The sequence below is a fragment of the Centroberyx affinis genome, unplaced genomic scaffold (genome assembly GCF_046629955.1).
Source record: "Centroberyx affinis isolate AG114_WGS23_722 - 3 ecotype Tasmania unplaced genomic scaffold, CSIRO-AGI_Caff_v1 ptg001080l_1, whole genome shotgun sequence".
In the NCBI taxonomy this organism is placed as follows: domain Eukaryota; kingdom Metazoa; phylum Chordata; class Actinopteri; order Beryciformes; family Berycidae; genus Centroberyx; species Centroberyx affinis.
Genome location: NW_027279627.1, coordinates 57731 through 72242, shown reverse-complemented (window position 1 = coordinate 72242; position 14512 = coordinate 57731). Strand labels below are relative to the sequence as shown.

Below are 14512 nucleotides of genomic sequence, written 5' to 3'. Positions count from 1 at the left end.
TTACCCTGACAACTCGCTTTTCTCCTCTGTAGTAACTGTATCTCCTGCACACTGTGTGTATGTTATGGCGCTCTCCATTCAAAGCCCATCTTCTTTACTTTTTATTGTTTTCAGTTATGTATCGTTAGTCGGTATTCGCGGGGTTGAGATAGCAATTTGCTAGAGTTTAATCCAGTTGTCTCTGTTTATGCCAGTGACTAGCAAACTGATAGATAGATAGATAGATAGATAGATAGATAGATAGATAGATAGATAGATAGATAGATAGATAGATACCCTAACATTAGGCTGTCTCTCGAGCCTTCAAAGAGCGGAAGACGTCAGGTCCTTGTTTACGGAAGTGACGTGGTATTGTACGTCAGTTAAACGTGTCCCACAACACAACACTCTGCCACCGCGCATAGCCGAGAAACTTACTTAGAATAAACATTTGTTTATCTAGCTCTGAAAAGCAAGTTGAAAGGATGTCGTCAGGTAAGAAGTTCAGGAGGAGAAGGGAGTCATCCGACGACGAGGAGGATGATGAGGTGACTGCCGATGTAAGGTAAAGTTTAATAACTCAAATCCTCCAGCGTTAAGTAGCTTGTAAGGTAGCTTGCTAGCTAATTTTATACGCCAACCGCAATGCTGACTGTTATCAAACACAGATTTCTCAGCTGAATTTGTTTGGCCAACATCAGTTAATTACTTCATGTGGTTGAAGTTATGTTTTGCTCCCCCTTCATTTAGAGCAAAACTGGACGAGGCGAAAGAACTTCAGAGTCTGCGGAAAAGACAGAGTGGGGTCAGGTAGGACTCTAAATTATTCATATACCTAATTAAGTTTTGCTTTTAACAAAATTAGAATTAAATTAATATTTAGATTTCATTCTCACTAGTTTGTCCGACATGATGGCGGGGGAAAAACTACCGCTGGAGGCCGAGATTGAGGTAGGTGGCTTTAAGTATTTATTTATAGTCCGCCTGGATTGATATAAATGATTGATATTTAAGTGTTAAGCTTTTGAAAACTAGCTAGCAAGCTACATCTGTGACTATTGCATCTCTTTTACAGGATGACCCATTTAAACTGAAGACAGGGGGGGTTGTGGACATGAAGAAAGTCAAAGACTGGAGTAGGGACATGTAAGCAACGTACACTTTTAACCACTCATATTGATAGATTTTAAGTATTTTTTTAGTAGTAAAGTGTGTGCTCTTTATGTGTGCAATCTTATGTGGCATGATGTTGGTTAAAACAATCTCTTTCCCATATGCAGAAAAGAAGAGGAGACAGACCTCAACCTCGGCACCTCGTTCTCTGCTGAAACAAACAGAAGAGATGAGGATGCAGACATGTAAGTATGCTTTATATTGAAGTGTGGAGGTTCAACTTAATAGACCTATAATTTATGTTTGATAAGTGTAAGGTGTGTGTCAATTGGAAATAAAAATGTCACTATCATTTGAATTAAATCAGAGTTTACTGAGATTTTAAATAACCAGCTTTTCAATAATTATCAATCAACCAAATGGCTGAAGCATTCTTTATCTTCATAGGCTACAATAGGCAATTCCATTTAGATAGTTATTACACAGAAAAGTAGCATTGATTATGTTTTTCTTCAAAATGGCACTAGGTCTACCAAACATATTCCTTATTCCCTCAAGAGCAGATATTGCAAATATAAGAACAACCTAGGTTGCAACTCTTAATCCTGAAAATTTCATGACTTTTTTTTTTTTATCTTGAGAGATCACATATGTGCAACTGGCCAAGAACACTTAACTTAAAATTTAAGTCTTAGATTGAATATTGGTGTGTGTGCAGTTTTGCTGTTAAATCCTTGTGCAGGGATTCAACTCTGAAACACAGCTGCTGTCTCTGACTCATTCTCAACAGGATGAAGTACATTGAGACGGAGCTGAAAAAGAAAAAGGGGTTGATGGAGGCAGAGGAGCAGAAGGTGAAGGTAAAGAACGCAGAGGATCACCTGTATGAACTGCCCGAGAACATCCGAGTCAACTCCGCCAAGAAGACAGAGGAGATGTTGTCCAATCAGATGCTGAGTGGAATCCCTGAGGTTGACCTTGGCATTGAGTATGTGGACAAGAGTTTCTATGTTTTTATAGAATAACATTGGCCTACAAAACAAGTTAACTGTTGCTGACATGCTATTGTTTATTTAATTTGCTTTCTAGTGCAAAGATAAAAAACATTATCTACACAGAGGAAGCAAAAGCCAAACTCTTGGCAGAGCAGAGGAACAGGAAAAAGGACCATGGCACATCATTTGTACCCACCAACATCGCTGTCAACTATGTCCAGCACAACCGATGTGAGTGCTATTAATCTGATTTTCTAAAAATTGAGTTAATTCTGTGATGCCATGTTGTCGTTTTTAGGGTTTAAGTTGATATAACCAGAGGTGAATGTTTGGCTCATTGTATGAATGAATCTCTTTTCTCAGTCTATCGTGAGGATGTGAACGCACCACAGAGGCACCACAGACACAGAGAAGAGCCCAAAGCGAGGCCGCTGCGTGTGGGTGACACAGAGAAACCAGGTTCAGAGGGTAAGAGAGCGCACCGACCCACATTGAACCATATGATCCTGTATCAGCAGCACATCGCCACTGAGCCTCAAGATACCAATAGAAATTATGTGTATGGAGAGAGAGAAATTATGTGGAGAGAGAGAGAGGGAGAGAGAGAGAGGCCTAGCTTTCTTTTATTTCCACAAATATTTTATTAAATGGTCTAACATTACACATTGCAATAAAAAAAAAAAAACACATAGACACACACATCTAGAGAGACCTACATACATATACTAGATAAAAGCAGCAGCTATTAAAAGTTTAGTTTAAAAGATTAACAGTACAAAAGAAATGTTTTCAGATAGTCAGAGTCAGATATTTGATTCTTTTGCAATGTATGAACTGTGCTTTCAGTCACTTTTAGTGTATATGTATACAAGGCACAGTCAGAACAGTAATTCCTAATAACTCTGGTTAATTGTTGGTTAATCTAACTTCTAATATTGTCCATGTTATCACCAGCACCGTCACCACCCAACTACCGCAAACGTCCAAATAATGAGAAGGCCACAGACGACTACCACTATGAGAAGTTCAAAAAGATGAATCGACGGTACTGAGGAAAACTTCTCAGCCTGATGTCCACCTATGGCTGACTGTCCTCTTTTCTCTTGATAAAGCATCTAAATGAGCTATGGAGTTTCTGGAGATTTTTGCAAAAACTAATAGGATAAAGTCAGTCCTGAAATAGCGTTGTGATTTTTGTAAATGGTGTAAATACACCATTTGTTTTATGTTGTTTCCAAGACTTTTGTCACTGCCAAAATGACTTCCGTATGGGTTTGTCATTAATGGTTACTGGCAGAATGTGTTGTATTGATGGAGGACTCAATTTAACGATTCATGTTATAGTCTAAGACGGTGCGATAAATATTTGAACATAAGCTATTCTGCCCCAAAGTTAGACACCAGGGAACTAAGAATTACATCTGTGATCTTGTTGGTGATGCTCCTGATGTAAAAACCGCCACCTGCTCCATAGACAGTGAAGAGGGACTGATTGTGTGGATCTACAGGATAGTTGAGATTTTATACTCATTGAGTTTTCTGTAGTATTTTAACAATCTCTGTCAGAAACTGTATGCTTATCCGGAAACTTTTCACCCTTAACCATCTTTCCCAGTTCAGCCTCCATGGAACCGCTCCACATTTTACATCTTGATGATGTCACAGGTTCAAGTACTGGTGCTCTGGTTTCTGGCTTTGGGAGACAGCTGTTCATGTTCACAAATAAATATTTAACTTTAGTAGACCATATGAGTAAAATTTGGAGTGGTATTCCTCTTTAATGTCAGCTAGCCTGGATCATGAATTTTGAGTCTTGTTTAATTTCATTGTTAAATCCTGAGTATCTGCTGGTTATTGCATTATATTTTTTTTTTAGAAGTCAGCCTGGGAAGGAAACCGGTGTAATAAGGCAAGCTAGTGCTTCTTCCCTTGGGGTTCAGTTTGTGGATTTTAGCTGCATTTTAACCCCATAGACGTTTTCAGCCTAATGGAGGCCTGTTTTGGTTTTAATAGATGGTTGGGATTTAATGACAATATTTTTTTTTTTTGGTGCATTTCAAAAGTCATTAAAAACACATGGAACCATCTTTGTCTCTTTATGCCTCTTGATATATATGTTGGTTTAGATGTGATAAGGCTGTAAAGTAAAAGGTGTTGTTTTTCATCTGTGTGGTCAATGTCTTGTTATTGTGTTTAAGTGAATACATGAGGCAAGGCATGCCTTAATTTCACTTTGAATCCTGCTTTCACCTACTTGGTCTAATAATTGGGGTGGTGGGACTACGAAACTATGAGAAAAATAATGCAGTTTGATTTAAAATATAAAACCATTTATTAGTTTTAATGATTGGTGGATTATAAAGAAAAATCTTTAAAATGAAAACTGCATCACAAAAGCAAACTTAAAAAAGAAGTTCATACTCGCAGTTCTAAACTATTAAACTATGAACAAAGTTATAATGGTTTACAGGTATATTAAGCTGTTGCAAATACAGGATAGGATTTTTGGAAGTTTTTTGAATCATCTAGATGGTGGATTTTCTTTAATCAACCTCTGTATATCTTTAAAAGATAAACTGGAAAAAGTAGAACAGAACCAATGGGATAACACATAAAATGGCCCTTAGGACGGTTTAATTACTCTACTAAGGCAGTGCATTAATACAAAATTTAAAAAATAAGAGACAGCTCTTACACCAGAAAAACAAATTAGACAAACCACAACAATGTTTGGTCTCTATTTTTTAATTGGTGCCGGTCTGTGCAGGGACTTGACACATACTGACACAAATGAGCACTTTTATAGAAAACAAAGACTTGTTATTTTAACAGTGACAAAAGGAACTGGAGCTTGTGAGGCAGAGGAACAGTGTAAGTGTATTCAGGGTAAATTTCAAAATAAAAGTTGGTAATTGGCATCTAAAAAAACAAACAAAAAACTCATGCCTTAGGGATAGCCATGAGACCTGACAATACCTGATAGAAACAATAGATTCAATCTGATTAGATGTTGGAGCATCTTATGGCATAAATCTGCATATTAATAAGGAAACAGATTTTATTAAAACTACTATAACTCCTTCATGCTTAAAGATACTGAGCTTATATTAAAACCACCCATTATGTGAAGAAAAGTATGTTGGCATGGAGATATTTTTTAACAAGTGCATTAATTGGCTGAATTAATGGCCTTATTAACATGATTGATCATTTTGAATGTGTCATGGTGATTATGGTGGGACATCAGGCAGCTCAGGTGCCTCTTGTTTTGAGGTATCACTTTTAACAGACAGTGTTTCTTGCTCTTACATGCATTGCCGTTTTGATGATTTCTGTGAAGTTGTCCATCATGGACCTGATATCATCTCTATCTGCAGCTTTGGAGGAGAGTCTCTTTACTTTGAGCTCATCTGGCTAGTGGCTACACAGCTGCCCAACACCGACACCCCATTCAGACCACGAGCTTACCACCAAAATAAACAGAATGGGTACAGCAGCCAGACAAGCACGTAGTATTAGCAGCTATTCAGTATTTTCATCATAGAAATGAATGAGGCACTAAAGTAGGTTATAGCGTCCAGTACATACACAGAAAACTGTCATGGTTTCAGTTTCATTACATTAATAACACTGTAACAGCTCCTTGCCCGGTAATACATAGTTTTGACCGGTAACGTTATTTTTATGAGAATAGAAATAACCCATGCAGACAAAAACAACATGGACTGCTGTCCATTAAATATGACGTACGAGGAAATTTGACCTGGATTAACGCTGATCCTGGATCGGTATGAGGGTTTTTTTTCTGAATAACTGAATCGCGTAAGTGCAGCGGTGAAATCTGACCCCAGACCAGGGCTTAGGAAACAACGTAACCAGGCTGGAAGCATCGCGGTATTTATCCTACCCAGAATGCTCTGGTCTTCCTTTCTGTCTGAACCAACATGGTGCGTGCACAGCTAATTCTTTGGAGGAAATACTTTAGTTTTTTGCATCCATTTGAATCTCTGTCTGAATGTATTATTTCATGTTATAGATTGCACTTATCAATTGTATGAAGTCAACCCTTTTATATTAAGTCGGTATTGCGTGTCGATGATGTGGTGTTTTTGCCAGAATCTCTCTTTAAGTGACCCCGGTGTAGCCGGTTCACGTAGTCCTGTGGCTCCCTACGAGGAAGCTAACGCTAACATTGCTGAACACGGGTTACTTATGTAGCAGATTCGACAGTTTCCACTAATTGTTCGCACGTGAATATGGACCATAGTTATTAGTAATATTGTCTTATTTTGTGGCTAATGTCAGAATGACTTAAAATAGACCAGTACCTTCTTGACATGGGTGCTTGGCTGGCTGGCTGTCCCGGTAGTATAACGTTAACGGGCCCGGGCAGTGCCTGTGGCTAGTGCGACGTTGTAGAATTGTTAATGTTACGTTACGGTGCTTCTACTCGAATGCAGTACACTTGTTTATTAGTACAATATCTCAATTTAAAGAGCAAAGTCTCTGTGGCTCAAATAAGATAGGTCTTTATAGGACGCATCAGTGATGGAGCTAACTAAGCCAGTTAGCTAGTCTTCTCTTCGGTTTGTGTGGCATGCTGTTAGGTAAAGTACTAAGTTAATGAAGATGGACGGTGTTGGTAACACAACAAGGGGATTTAGCTTGCTTTATGCGCTAACTGACTAGCTTTACTTCAGTCCTTTGTCCTGAGATTGTGGTTACTAATGGAGTTTCTCCTAGACACCAAAAAGCCTTAATGTGATTTGGGGTAATCGTTTAGAACACGAAAAACAACGCTACTGTTTTCAGAGTGCTGATGCCACATGGTTATTAAGATGAAACCAGGTGCCCTGTTTATTTGGACACTTCATGTGCAATTGGACATGATCGTGGTGTCATTTAAATGTCAAAGTGTAACCAACAGAACCTTAATAGTGCTTATGCGTTTAAAAAAAAGAAGTCATTTAAGTTAGAAGTATGTTTTCCAGGGGTAATATTGTGAGTCTACCTAGCTTGGCAACAACTTTTAAGATGCACTGGCTTTTGCAATGATGCTTTGAATTTCTTCACCTGAATCACATGTGTGGATTCAAAACACGAGCTTTTTAACCCTGAGCTAAAGCCACTGTCAAGGTCATGCAGGTTTTGGTTTCTAAAGAACACTTGATCTTCAATGTACCCTAATACACTTTTTTTCTCTTGACAGCCTAAGGGAAAGAAGGCTAAGGGGAAGAAGGTGGCACCTGCCCCTTCTGTGGCCAAGAAGCACGAGGCCAAGAAAGTGGTCAACCCCTTGTTTGAGAAGAGGCCAAAGAACTTTGGCATTGGTAAGTAGCCACAGATGGCATTTGAGAACATGCAGTATTTGTGATGGCGCCATCTCCAACACAGTGCAGATGATGTAAAGAATATTTGCTATCTTAACAACAATGTAGACACTCCCACCAAGATCGCTGATGCACTTAAGATTAAAAACAACAGCTTAACCTCATTTTCATGCCGAATGGTCAGCACTGTCTTGTCCTTCCCCACAGGCCAGGACATCCAGCCCAAGCGTGATTTGACACGCTTTGTGAAATGGCCTCGTTACATCCGCCTGCAGAGACAGCGCTCCATCCTGTACAAGCGCTTGAAGGTTCCCCCTGCGATTAACCAGTTCACCCAGGCTCTGGACCGCCAGACCGGTAAGCTGCAGGGAGAAGAGGGTTGTGATCTTGCATCTGAACTATAAAGCAGCCAGTCATTTTTTTTTATTTGACTGATTGAAGACAATGCCCTAATATAAAGAAAATAGCTAAGTGGTTCTTAATAAACAACTGTTGCAAATGATGTGAAAGAATATTTGCTATCATAACAGCAATGCTGACATTCCCACCAAGATCACTGATGCAATTACCTGAAATACTTTTCCGTTCTCTGCCTTTAGACCAGACTGAGCAGGCAGCCGCTATAGGGTGGCTGACGGTTTGATTGTAATATGACCATCCACATTTTCCTCCTCAGCCACACAGCTGTTCAAGTTGGCCCACAAGTACAGGCCGGAGACCAAGCAGGAGAAGAAGCAGAGGCTGCTGGCCCGCGCTGAGCAGAAGGCTGCTGGGAAGGGAGATACTCCTACCAGGAGGCCCCCTGTGCTCCGTGCAGGTGAGACATACAGAAGAACCGAAAACCTTGATCTGTGAAGTTTGTAGTTGATGCTAAACTGCACACATGCTGTGTGCAGTTTACTAACACAATGTGACACGATTTCTTGGTATGGAAGTTCAAATGATTTAGTTGCCTCTTGCTGCCATTTGGAGCGACCCTGTGAAGTTTCCTAGTGTAGCTTTAACTGACTTGGCCTCAATGCAGTGATGACCTGAATTTCTTCACCTGAAATTCTTAATGATGGTTTCGAGCTTTTTAACCCTGAGCATTGGCCAAAACCTATAATATTGTCAGGGAAGGATACTTGTTGAGTGGAAATTAACAGGATTTTATATTTCCCTTTCCCTCAGGTGTGAACACAGTCACCACCCTGGTGGAGAGCAAGAAGGCCCAGCTGGTTGTCATCGCCCATGATGTGGACCCAATTGAGGTAAATATCAGTTCATACATTCACCAAATCACCAAGACAAATGTCAACATGGGACCTGCTGTTTTGGTACAATTCAGTCTAGAGAGGTGGTCACTTGCAATGATGTCTGAATTTCTTCACCTGAATCCTCTATGTGGATTAAAACATACGAGCTTTTTAACCCTGAGCAGAGACCACAACCCAAGGATGCAATTTTTTTTTTTTTTTTAACTAAAACATTTTGCAATGTGGATATTCCAGTTCTTCATCAAATCCCTGATAAATGTTATGACAGATTGTCAACATGTCACCAGTGGTTCAAAAATGCATATGCCTAAAAACGTTTCCTCCTCTTTGGTTCCTGTGTTTCTTCTAGCTGGTCGTCTTCCTGCCCGCCCTGTGCCGCAAGATGGGCGTCCCTTACTGCATCATCAAGGGCAAGGCTAGGTTGGGCAGACTGGTGCACAGGAAGACCTGCACTTCAGTTGCCTTCACACAGATAAACCCGTAAGTACACGCATGACAACCGGAACAGCGTTGCGCACAAGTGTGACATGTACAGTTGGTGGGTTTGGTGATAACATTTTGATGCACGCCTCGAACTTGGCCACTTGGTATAAATGTCTGGACTGGCTAAAATCAATTTTAATAACTGACTTGCATCTCAAATCAATATGAGCCTTTTCGTTAAGTCCTTCAAAATCGGTGAAATATTTACAAAGCATTTGGTTCGCAGTCAGTGTGGTTCTTAATACACATTAGGCTGTATTCAGTCTTGATTCACACATTAGTACTTTACCTTGACGTTTCAAAAGAATGAAGGAGAGACGCAATGAACTGTTTACACAGCGGGGAGAGGATCATGTGCCACAGCTCCCTTTGGCCTTGCTGCACTAGTCAGTAATGGATTAAGATGACTAATTGGTCATTACTTTTGAGTTGTTGGCAGGGAAAACTAAGGGAAAGTTAGCAGTTTGGTACTTTGTAAAAAGTATTGGTGAATTATTTTTTTTGTTACTTAACTTTCTGCGTTCAGATGGTTCTCATGTAATGGGGTGTATTCTTACTGAAATATGAGGGGGGGGGTGGCAGTTTAATTTTCGTTTGACCCAGGCACAAGCAGCCTGCTGTGCTCAATTAAACTTTGCTCATTTGAAAAGACAATTTAGCTGCACATTGCACTTATTGGCTGATTTTGAATAACTAAGGAAAAAAAGTACTTGTTTGATACATTCTGTATCCTAAATTGTCTCAATTATGCAATTACATTATACAAAATATAAATGTGATACAATCATTGTATCACCCTGACATGTGGCTATTGAGCTTTTAACAGAGGTAAAGAGGCAACTCGTACCTTCTTGCTCAATCTCTGAACACTTCCAACATAATACTGACTGGCTTTGTTCTTTCCTAGTGAGGACAAAGGTGCACTTGCCAAGCTTGTGGAAGCCATCAAGACCAACTACAACGACAGATACGAGGAGGTGAGCGTTCATCGTATAGTATTAAGATAATGGTTGAGTTGTTGGTGAAATAAATCTCCATTGAAATGGTCTGGTTATTCCAAAGACAAAAGTGCACCATTAACCCTGTTCAAACTTGTCTTCCAGATCCGTCGTCACTGGGGGGGTGGCATCATGGGCCCCAAATCCACGGCCCGCATCACCAAGCTGGAGAAAGCTAAGGCCAAGGAACTGGCCACCAAGCTTGGTTAAACTATTTTGATGTAAAAATAAATGTCCCCTCAAGACAATGGTTGTTGCTGTTTTTGATATTTCACAACTAAATATTTTATGGAACTGAACTGGAAATGTTGCTTATTCATTATACTGTCTCATGGCAATATAGAAACACACCACTGTTTGTTGAGCTGTAGTAGGCTACACACCACTTGACTGTCTGTTTAGCCACAAGATGGGATTTATTCTGCCTAAGACCAAGGTAGGGTGCAGCTGGACTGTAAAATTGAACAATACTTGGTGGTGTATTCCTTGGTTGATAACTTGGCAGGACTTAATCTTATTGAAAATTAAAGTGTAGGTGGAATGCTGGGGAAAGATTTTGAGGTCAGGATTGATCATATTCAAAAACCTCTTAAGATGTAGATATTAACTTGGGAAATGTAAAACACGCAGCTCAGTTTGATGTCTTAGGATGGGAAATATGTGAACAGGGGAAGGTGCATAGCAAAGAAGCAACACTTAGTGCTGATAGGGAGGAGATGCTTTGATATGACCAACTTGTTCTCAACTTGCCTGCTCAACTCAAATGTCAGTGCAAGGTTTGTACATTGAATGTTCATGCTAGATTATGACAAGTTTCAATATGCTGTACATCAGAAATTGGCATTGAATGAAACGGCAAAATTAGTTGATTCTTAATTTATTATGATACTCAAACATTTCAAGAAAATAATCAAAACTATTTACATTTGTCAACAAATGCATGTTATAAGCCTGTGGAGTTGAAGAAAATCAAACCCAGCAGAGGCTTTGCTTCTTCACATCTCAGACAAAAACATGGTATTCATCTAATGCATCACAACCATTTCACTGCGTTTACAACTTAATCTTTTTGATGAACTTGGCGTACCACATGTAAGAGGTTGCTGCACACAGACCATACCTAGAAAAACAAAGACATTTTGTCAATATCAAGTTAAGACCAGTAACAGGAGAGTGGTTTATCAAATCAGGGTTGGTTCATGCAAACAATCCTCCCACCTACCATGTTATTATGTACTGCATGTGTTCGTTCCTCAGCGTGACTCTGGTCTGTCCGCCTATTGGTCCACCAGGAATAGTGCTGGCTGCATGAGACAATGAGTTTACATTTATGTCCTGTCAGCACAGCAGTAGAAACCATAATGTACACAGACAGAGGTGTAATCTGTTGCTTTATGCAAGTGGATTGAGCAGAACTTTGCATCTCTTCTGCAAACCTCATACGTATTTATCCCTAATCAGTCAGTTGCGTATTTAATATGACATTAATAATGACTCTGATGTAGTCAAGTGAACCCGTATCATGGACTTGGATGTTGAGGCCTTACGGAAGTCGGCGTCGATGAAGACGGGCTCAGCTCCAGTGACGCGGGACATGGCCTCCAGGTCACGGTAATGCCAGCGGTTTCTCTCCACATCATTGTTTGGCACAAAGGGTTTACGAATCTCCGTGAGCCGAACTACCCCGACCACTTCCACCTCACCTTCCACCTACAGGGTAGTAGTAGTATCATTAACTTCATTCAAGGGAAGATGCGTGCTGCTGATTCCATTAATATGAGTCATGGGTATGTGTGACGTTAATGGAGCCAGTGGTACAAACAAATTCATACTACTAATACAGCATGAAGTGAGCAAACTAAATCAATTAAAATCAAGTTTATAAGAGTGTGTTTTCAGTTGTGTCTGAAAAGAAGATAAGAGCATGAAGATCTGGTTCTGATGTGTCATAACCTAAAATGTTAAAAGGTGTATTGAGTCCTGCTTTGACAAATTCCCAAGTTAATGATCTGTTTACCTGTCCCTTCATCCTGGTCTCTGGTCTGATCTTCTGCCTCGGGACGTATCCTCTGTTCACCAGGATTGTGATGCTGCGGTGTAAAGAGTAGTGAAGATCAATGAGCGGTGGTAGATCAGCTCACCGATACTTGTGATTTCATTAGTATTACAATCAAACGATCCAGTTAACAGTCTGAATAGTTGTTATGTTGCGTCTCACCCGAGGTCGGCGCAGTGGAACGGGGTGATGACATTTGCGCCCGTCTCTCCGCTGGAGGACAGCCTGCCGGCCTCCCTGGCCTCCTTCTCGGGGTCGACCGGTGAGCGGGGCAGAACGTACAGCTCCTGGGAGTGATCGTAGTGCCCGCGCACCCTGACCCGCCTGTACTCCAGCCTGTTCAGCTCAAGAGGACTATAGGGTCCAGAGAGAAACATGATGAGCACATTAGACGGGTACATAGGTGTAGATGTGGGGAGACATGGGGCACATGTCCTCAATATTAGAAGGATGAGTTGTATTTCCAAGTGATAGCTGTTTTAAACTCATTTGAATGCATGCATTTATAAAGGTGTTAGAAAATTAGACCCATGTTTCATATTTTCCCTTCAGATCATGGGTTCAGTTGAGGAACATTTTCCTGTATTTCACATTGACCAATAATTCTCCTCACTCTCTCTCATACCTGCATGCTGTTCTCATCTAAATGTGTATCTGTTGTTTTAATCTTGCAGATGAAGTGAGGGGAAACAGAGCTGCACTGAGGCTACGACCATGCCCCACAGTATGTCAGTGTTAAGAGCCTGATCCAGAGTGTGTAAAGGTGTAAGTGTGGATCACATGCACTTACTCAATGGGAAGAGGAATGGGCTCAGCAGTAGTGAGACTCGTCAGGTCGGCAATCAGCTGCAATTTCCACTGGCGTCGTTTTACCTTAGTAGAGACATCTGTTTAGTTATGACTGTCATGAGTGAAGTGTGTTTGGTCATATTCTGATGCTTGCTCTATACAACAACAACAACCCTGATAGACAAATAGTGACAACACACTGAAGAAAGTCTACCTGCCATGTACCGAGGCCGAAGGTGGTGGCAGGGATCAGGAGCAGGAACCACTTGAGGAAGGAGTCTTCCCCTGACTCCGCTCTGGCTGCTGTGGAGCTCGACTGTCGCCCAAACTTAACCAACCTGCCTGGAAATTTAAACATACTGAAGTAAGGACAGAACAACAGATATCTGCTGTGTGTAGATCTGCAGTCCAGTGTCACTGATAACGTTGATTACAATGAGCATATATATTATGTTTGCACTACAATATTATGTTCATGCTTTTTTGCTTTCCTCTTTAACGTCTGTTTTTCTGTTTTAATTGAATTCTTTATTTTAATTCTTTATCTTTGTGAATTATATGTTTTCTTTTCTATGCTTTCTATACTGAGAGGACCCAGCATACAAGCATTTGTGAGTTTGTGAGTTTATTTATTTAAGAAGGGACAATGCACATTAATTAACATGAGCACTTAAGTCCATCATGTAAAAGTGCCAGATTTAGCCGTACGGGCTAGTTTTCATCTGCAGTCCCTGGCAGGTTGATGGCATATAAAAAACATTAAGAGAAAACATACAGGAACACATAGGCACATAAACACATAAGCACAGACAAAAGCACATAAGCACAGACAAATAGTAAGACAATGACATAACCCCTACTCCAGATTATGGCAGCAGTCCCTGGCAGGTTGATGGTATATAAAGAACATTACAAGAATACTGTCTTATACTGTCCAATTTCATTGCACTGTGTACCCTGTGTATGCTGTGTACCCATATGACAAGTAAACACACTTGAACTTGAGAGTGGCGTTTACCTTCTGCACGGGTGAAGACAGGCAGCCTGGGCAGCAGGAGAGTCCTCTTGATGTAAATGACGTGAGGCTGTAAGAAAGAAAAAAAGAAGATTTAAATAGGAAAACGGTGACAACCTTCTTTTGTGGCAAAGTTGTTAAGTTGGATAAGATGCAAATACAATAAAATCAGCTGAGCTCAAAATCTGCAAATCATGCAACCACTGAAAGTGACATTTACCAGACTGAGTGACATAGTTTTGGGATGTAAAACCACTGATTCTGAAGGCGACAATAACTTACGTGTTTTTTTATTATCGCGAGCGCTTTGGTGGAGTACGCCAGCATTGATCTCAAAGTAGCCATGGTGAATCAAAATAGAAAAAAGGTAACACCGAGACAGCAAGTAGGGTGAATGAACGAGGAAGCCGACAACATATCAGCTACATAACTGACATGTTTCTACTGAGAGGGGGAACGTTTTTGGAGTTACTACTTCCGGATTAGTCCCAAGGCACG

At 40.4% G+C, this 14512-nt stretch overlaps 3 protein-coding genes and 5 non-coding genes across 9 annotated transcripts; 7 read left to right on the top strand and 1 right to left on the bottom strand.

The window, feature by feature from the left end:
• The first annotated feature begins 323 nt into the window (after positions 1–323).
• cunh9orf78 (chromosome unknown C9orf78 homolog) lies at positions 324–4235 on the top strand. Of its 2 annotated transcripts, none has more exons than XM_071523332.1 (9): positions 324–544; positions 730–789; positions 879–930; positions 1055–1125; positions 1260–1337; positions 1883–2080; positions 2182–2318; positions 2451–2546; positions 3042–4235. In XM_071523332.1, exons 1-9 carry the CDS (start codon positions 465–467, stop codon positions 3137–3139), a joined length of 870 nt encoding a protein of 289 aa, XP_071379433.1. In that variant the 5' UTR covers positions 324–464; the 3' UTR covers positions 3140–4235. The 2 variants fall into 2 exon arrangements, with proteins under 2 accessions (XP_071379433.1, XP_071379432.1); XM_071523331.1 differs by having other exon boundaries at positions 339–544; positions 2451–2555.
• Positions 4236–6002: 1767 nt separating this feature from the next.
• On the top strand, positions 6003–10402 carry rpl7a (ribosomal protein L7a). The gene is made up of 8 exons (XM_071523318.1): positions 6003–6034; positions 7297–7417; positions 7625–7774; positions 8094–8234; positions 8588–8667; positions 9023–9153; positions 10064–10133; positions 10260–10402. The coding sequence occupies exons 1-8, from the start codon at positions 6032–6034 to the stop codon at positions 10362–10364; spliced, it is 801 nt and encodes a 266-aa protein (XP_071379419.1). The 5' UTR covers positions 6003–6031; the 3' UTR covers positions 10365–10402.
• LOC139647446 (small nucleolar RNA SNORD36) lies at positions 7134–7210 on the top strand. Its single transcript, XR_011695519.1, has one exon. It is a non-coding gene; the product is annotated as a small nucleolar RNA SNORD36 (small nucleolar RNA).
• Positions 7482–7551, top strand: LOC139647450 (small nucleolar RNA SNORD24). Its single transcript, XR_011695522.1, has one exon. It is a non-coding gene; the product is annotated as a small nucleolar RNA SNORD24 (small nucleolar RNA).
• Positions 7911–7981, top strand: LOC139647449 (small nucleolar RNA SNORD24). The gene has a single exon (XR_011695521.1). It is a non-coding gene; the product is annotated as a small nucleolar RNA SNORD24 (small nucleolar RNA).
• LOC139647448 (small nucleolar RNA SNORD36) lies at positions 8436–8507 on the top strand. The gene has a single exon (XR_011695520.1). It is a non-coding gene; the product is annotated as a small nucleolar RNA SNORD36 (small nucleolar RNA).
• LOC139647445 (small nucleolar RNA SNORD36) lies at positions 8762–8838 on the top strand. The gene has a single exon (XR_011695518.1). It is a non-coding gene; the product is annotated as a small nucleolar RNA SNORD36 (small nucleolar RNA).
• Positions 10403–11028: 626 nt separating the features above from the next.
• Positions 11029–14449, bottom strand: surf1 (SURF1 cytochrome c oxidase assembly factor). The gene is made up of 9 exons (XM_071523342.1): positions 14297–14449; positions 14018–14084; positions 13214–13341; positions 13001–13083; positions 12373–12564; positions 12172–12244; positions 11702–11864; positions 11377–11458; positions 11029–11274 (listed from the first exon to the last, which is right to left on the bottom strand). The coding sequence occupies exons 1-9, from the start codon at positions 14357–14359 to the stop codon at positions 11208–11210; spliced, it is 918 nt and encodes a 305-aa protein (XP_071379443.1). The 5' UTR covers positions 14360–14449; the 3' UTR covers positions 11029–11207.
• Between the last annotated feature and the right edge of the window lie 63 nt (positions 14450–14512).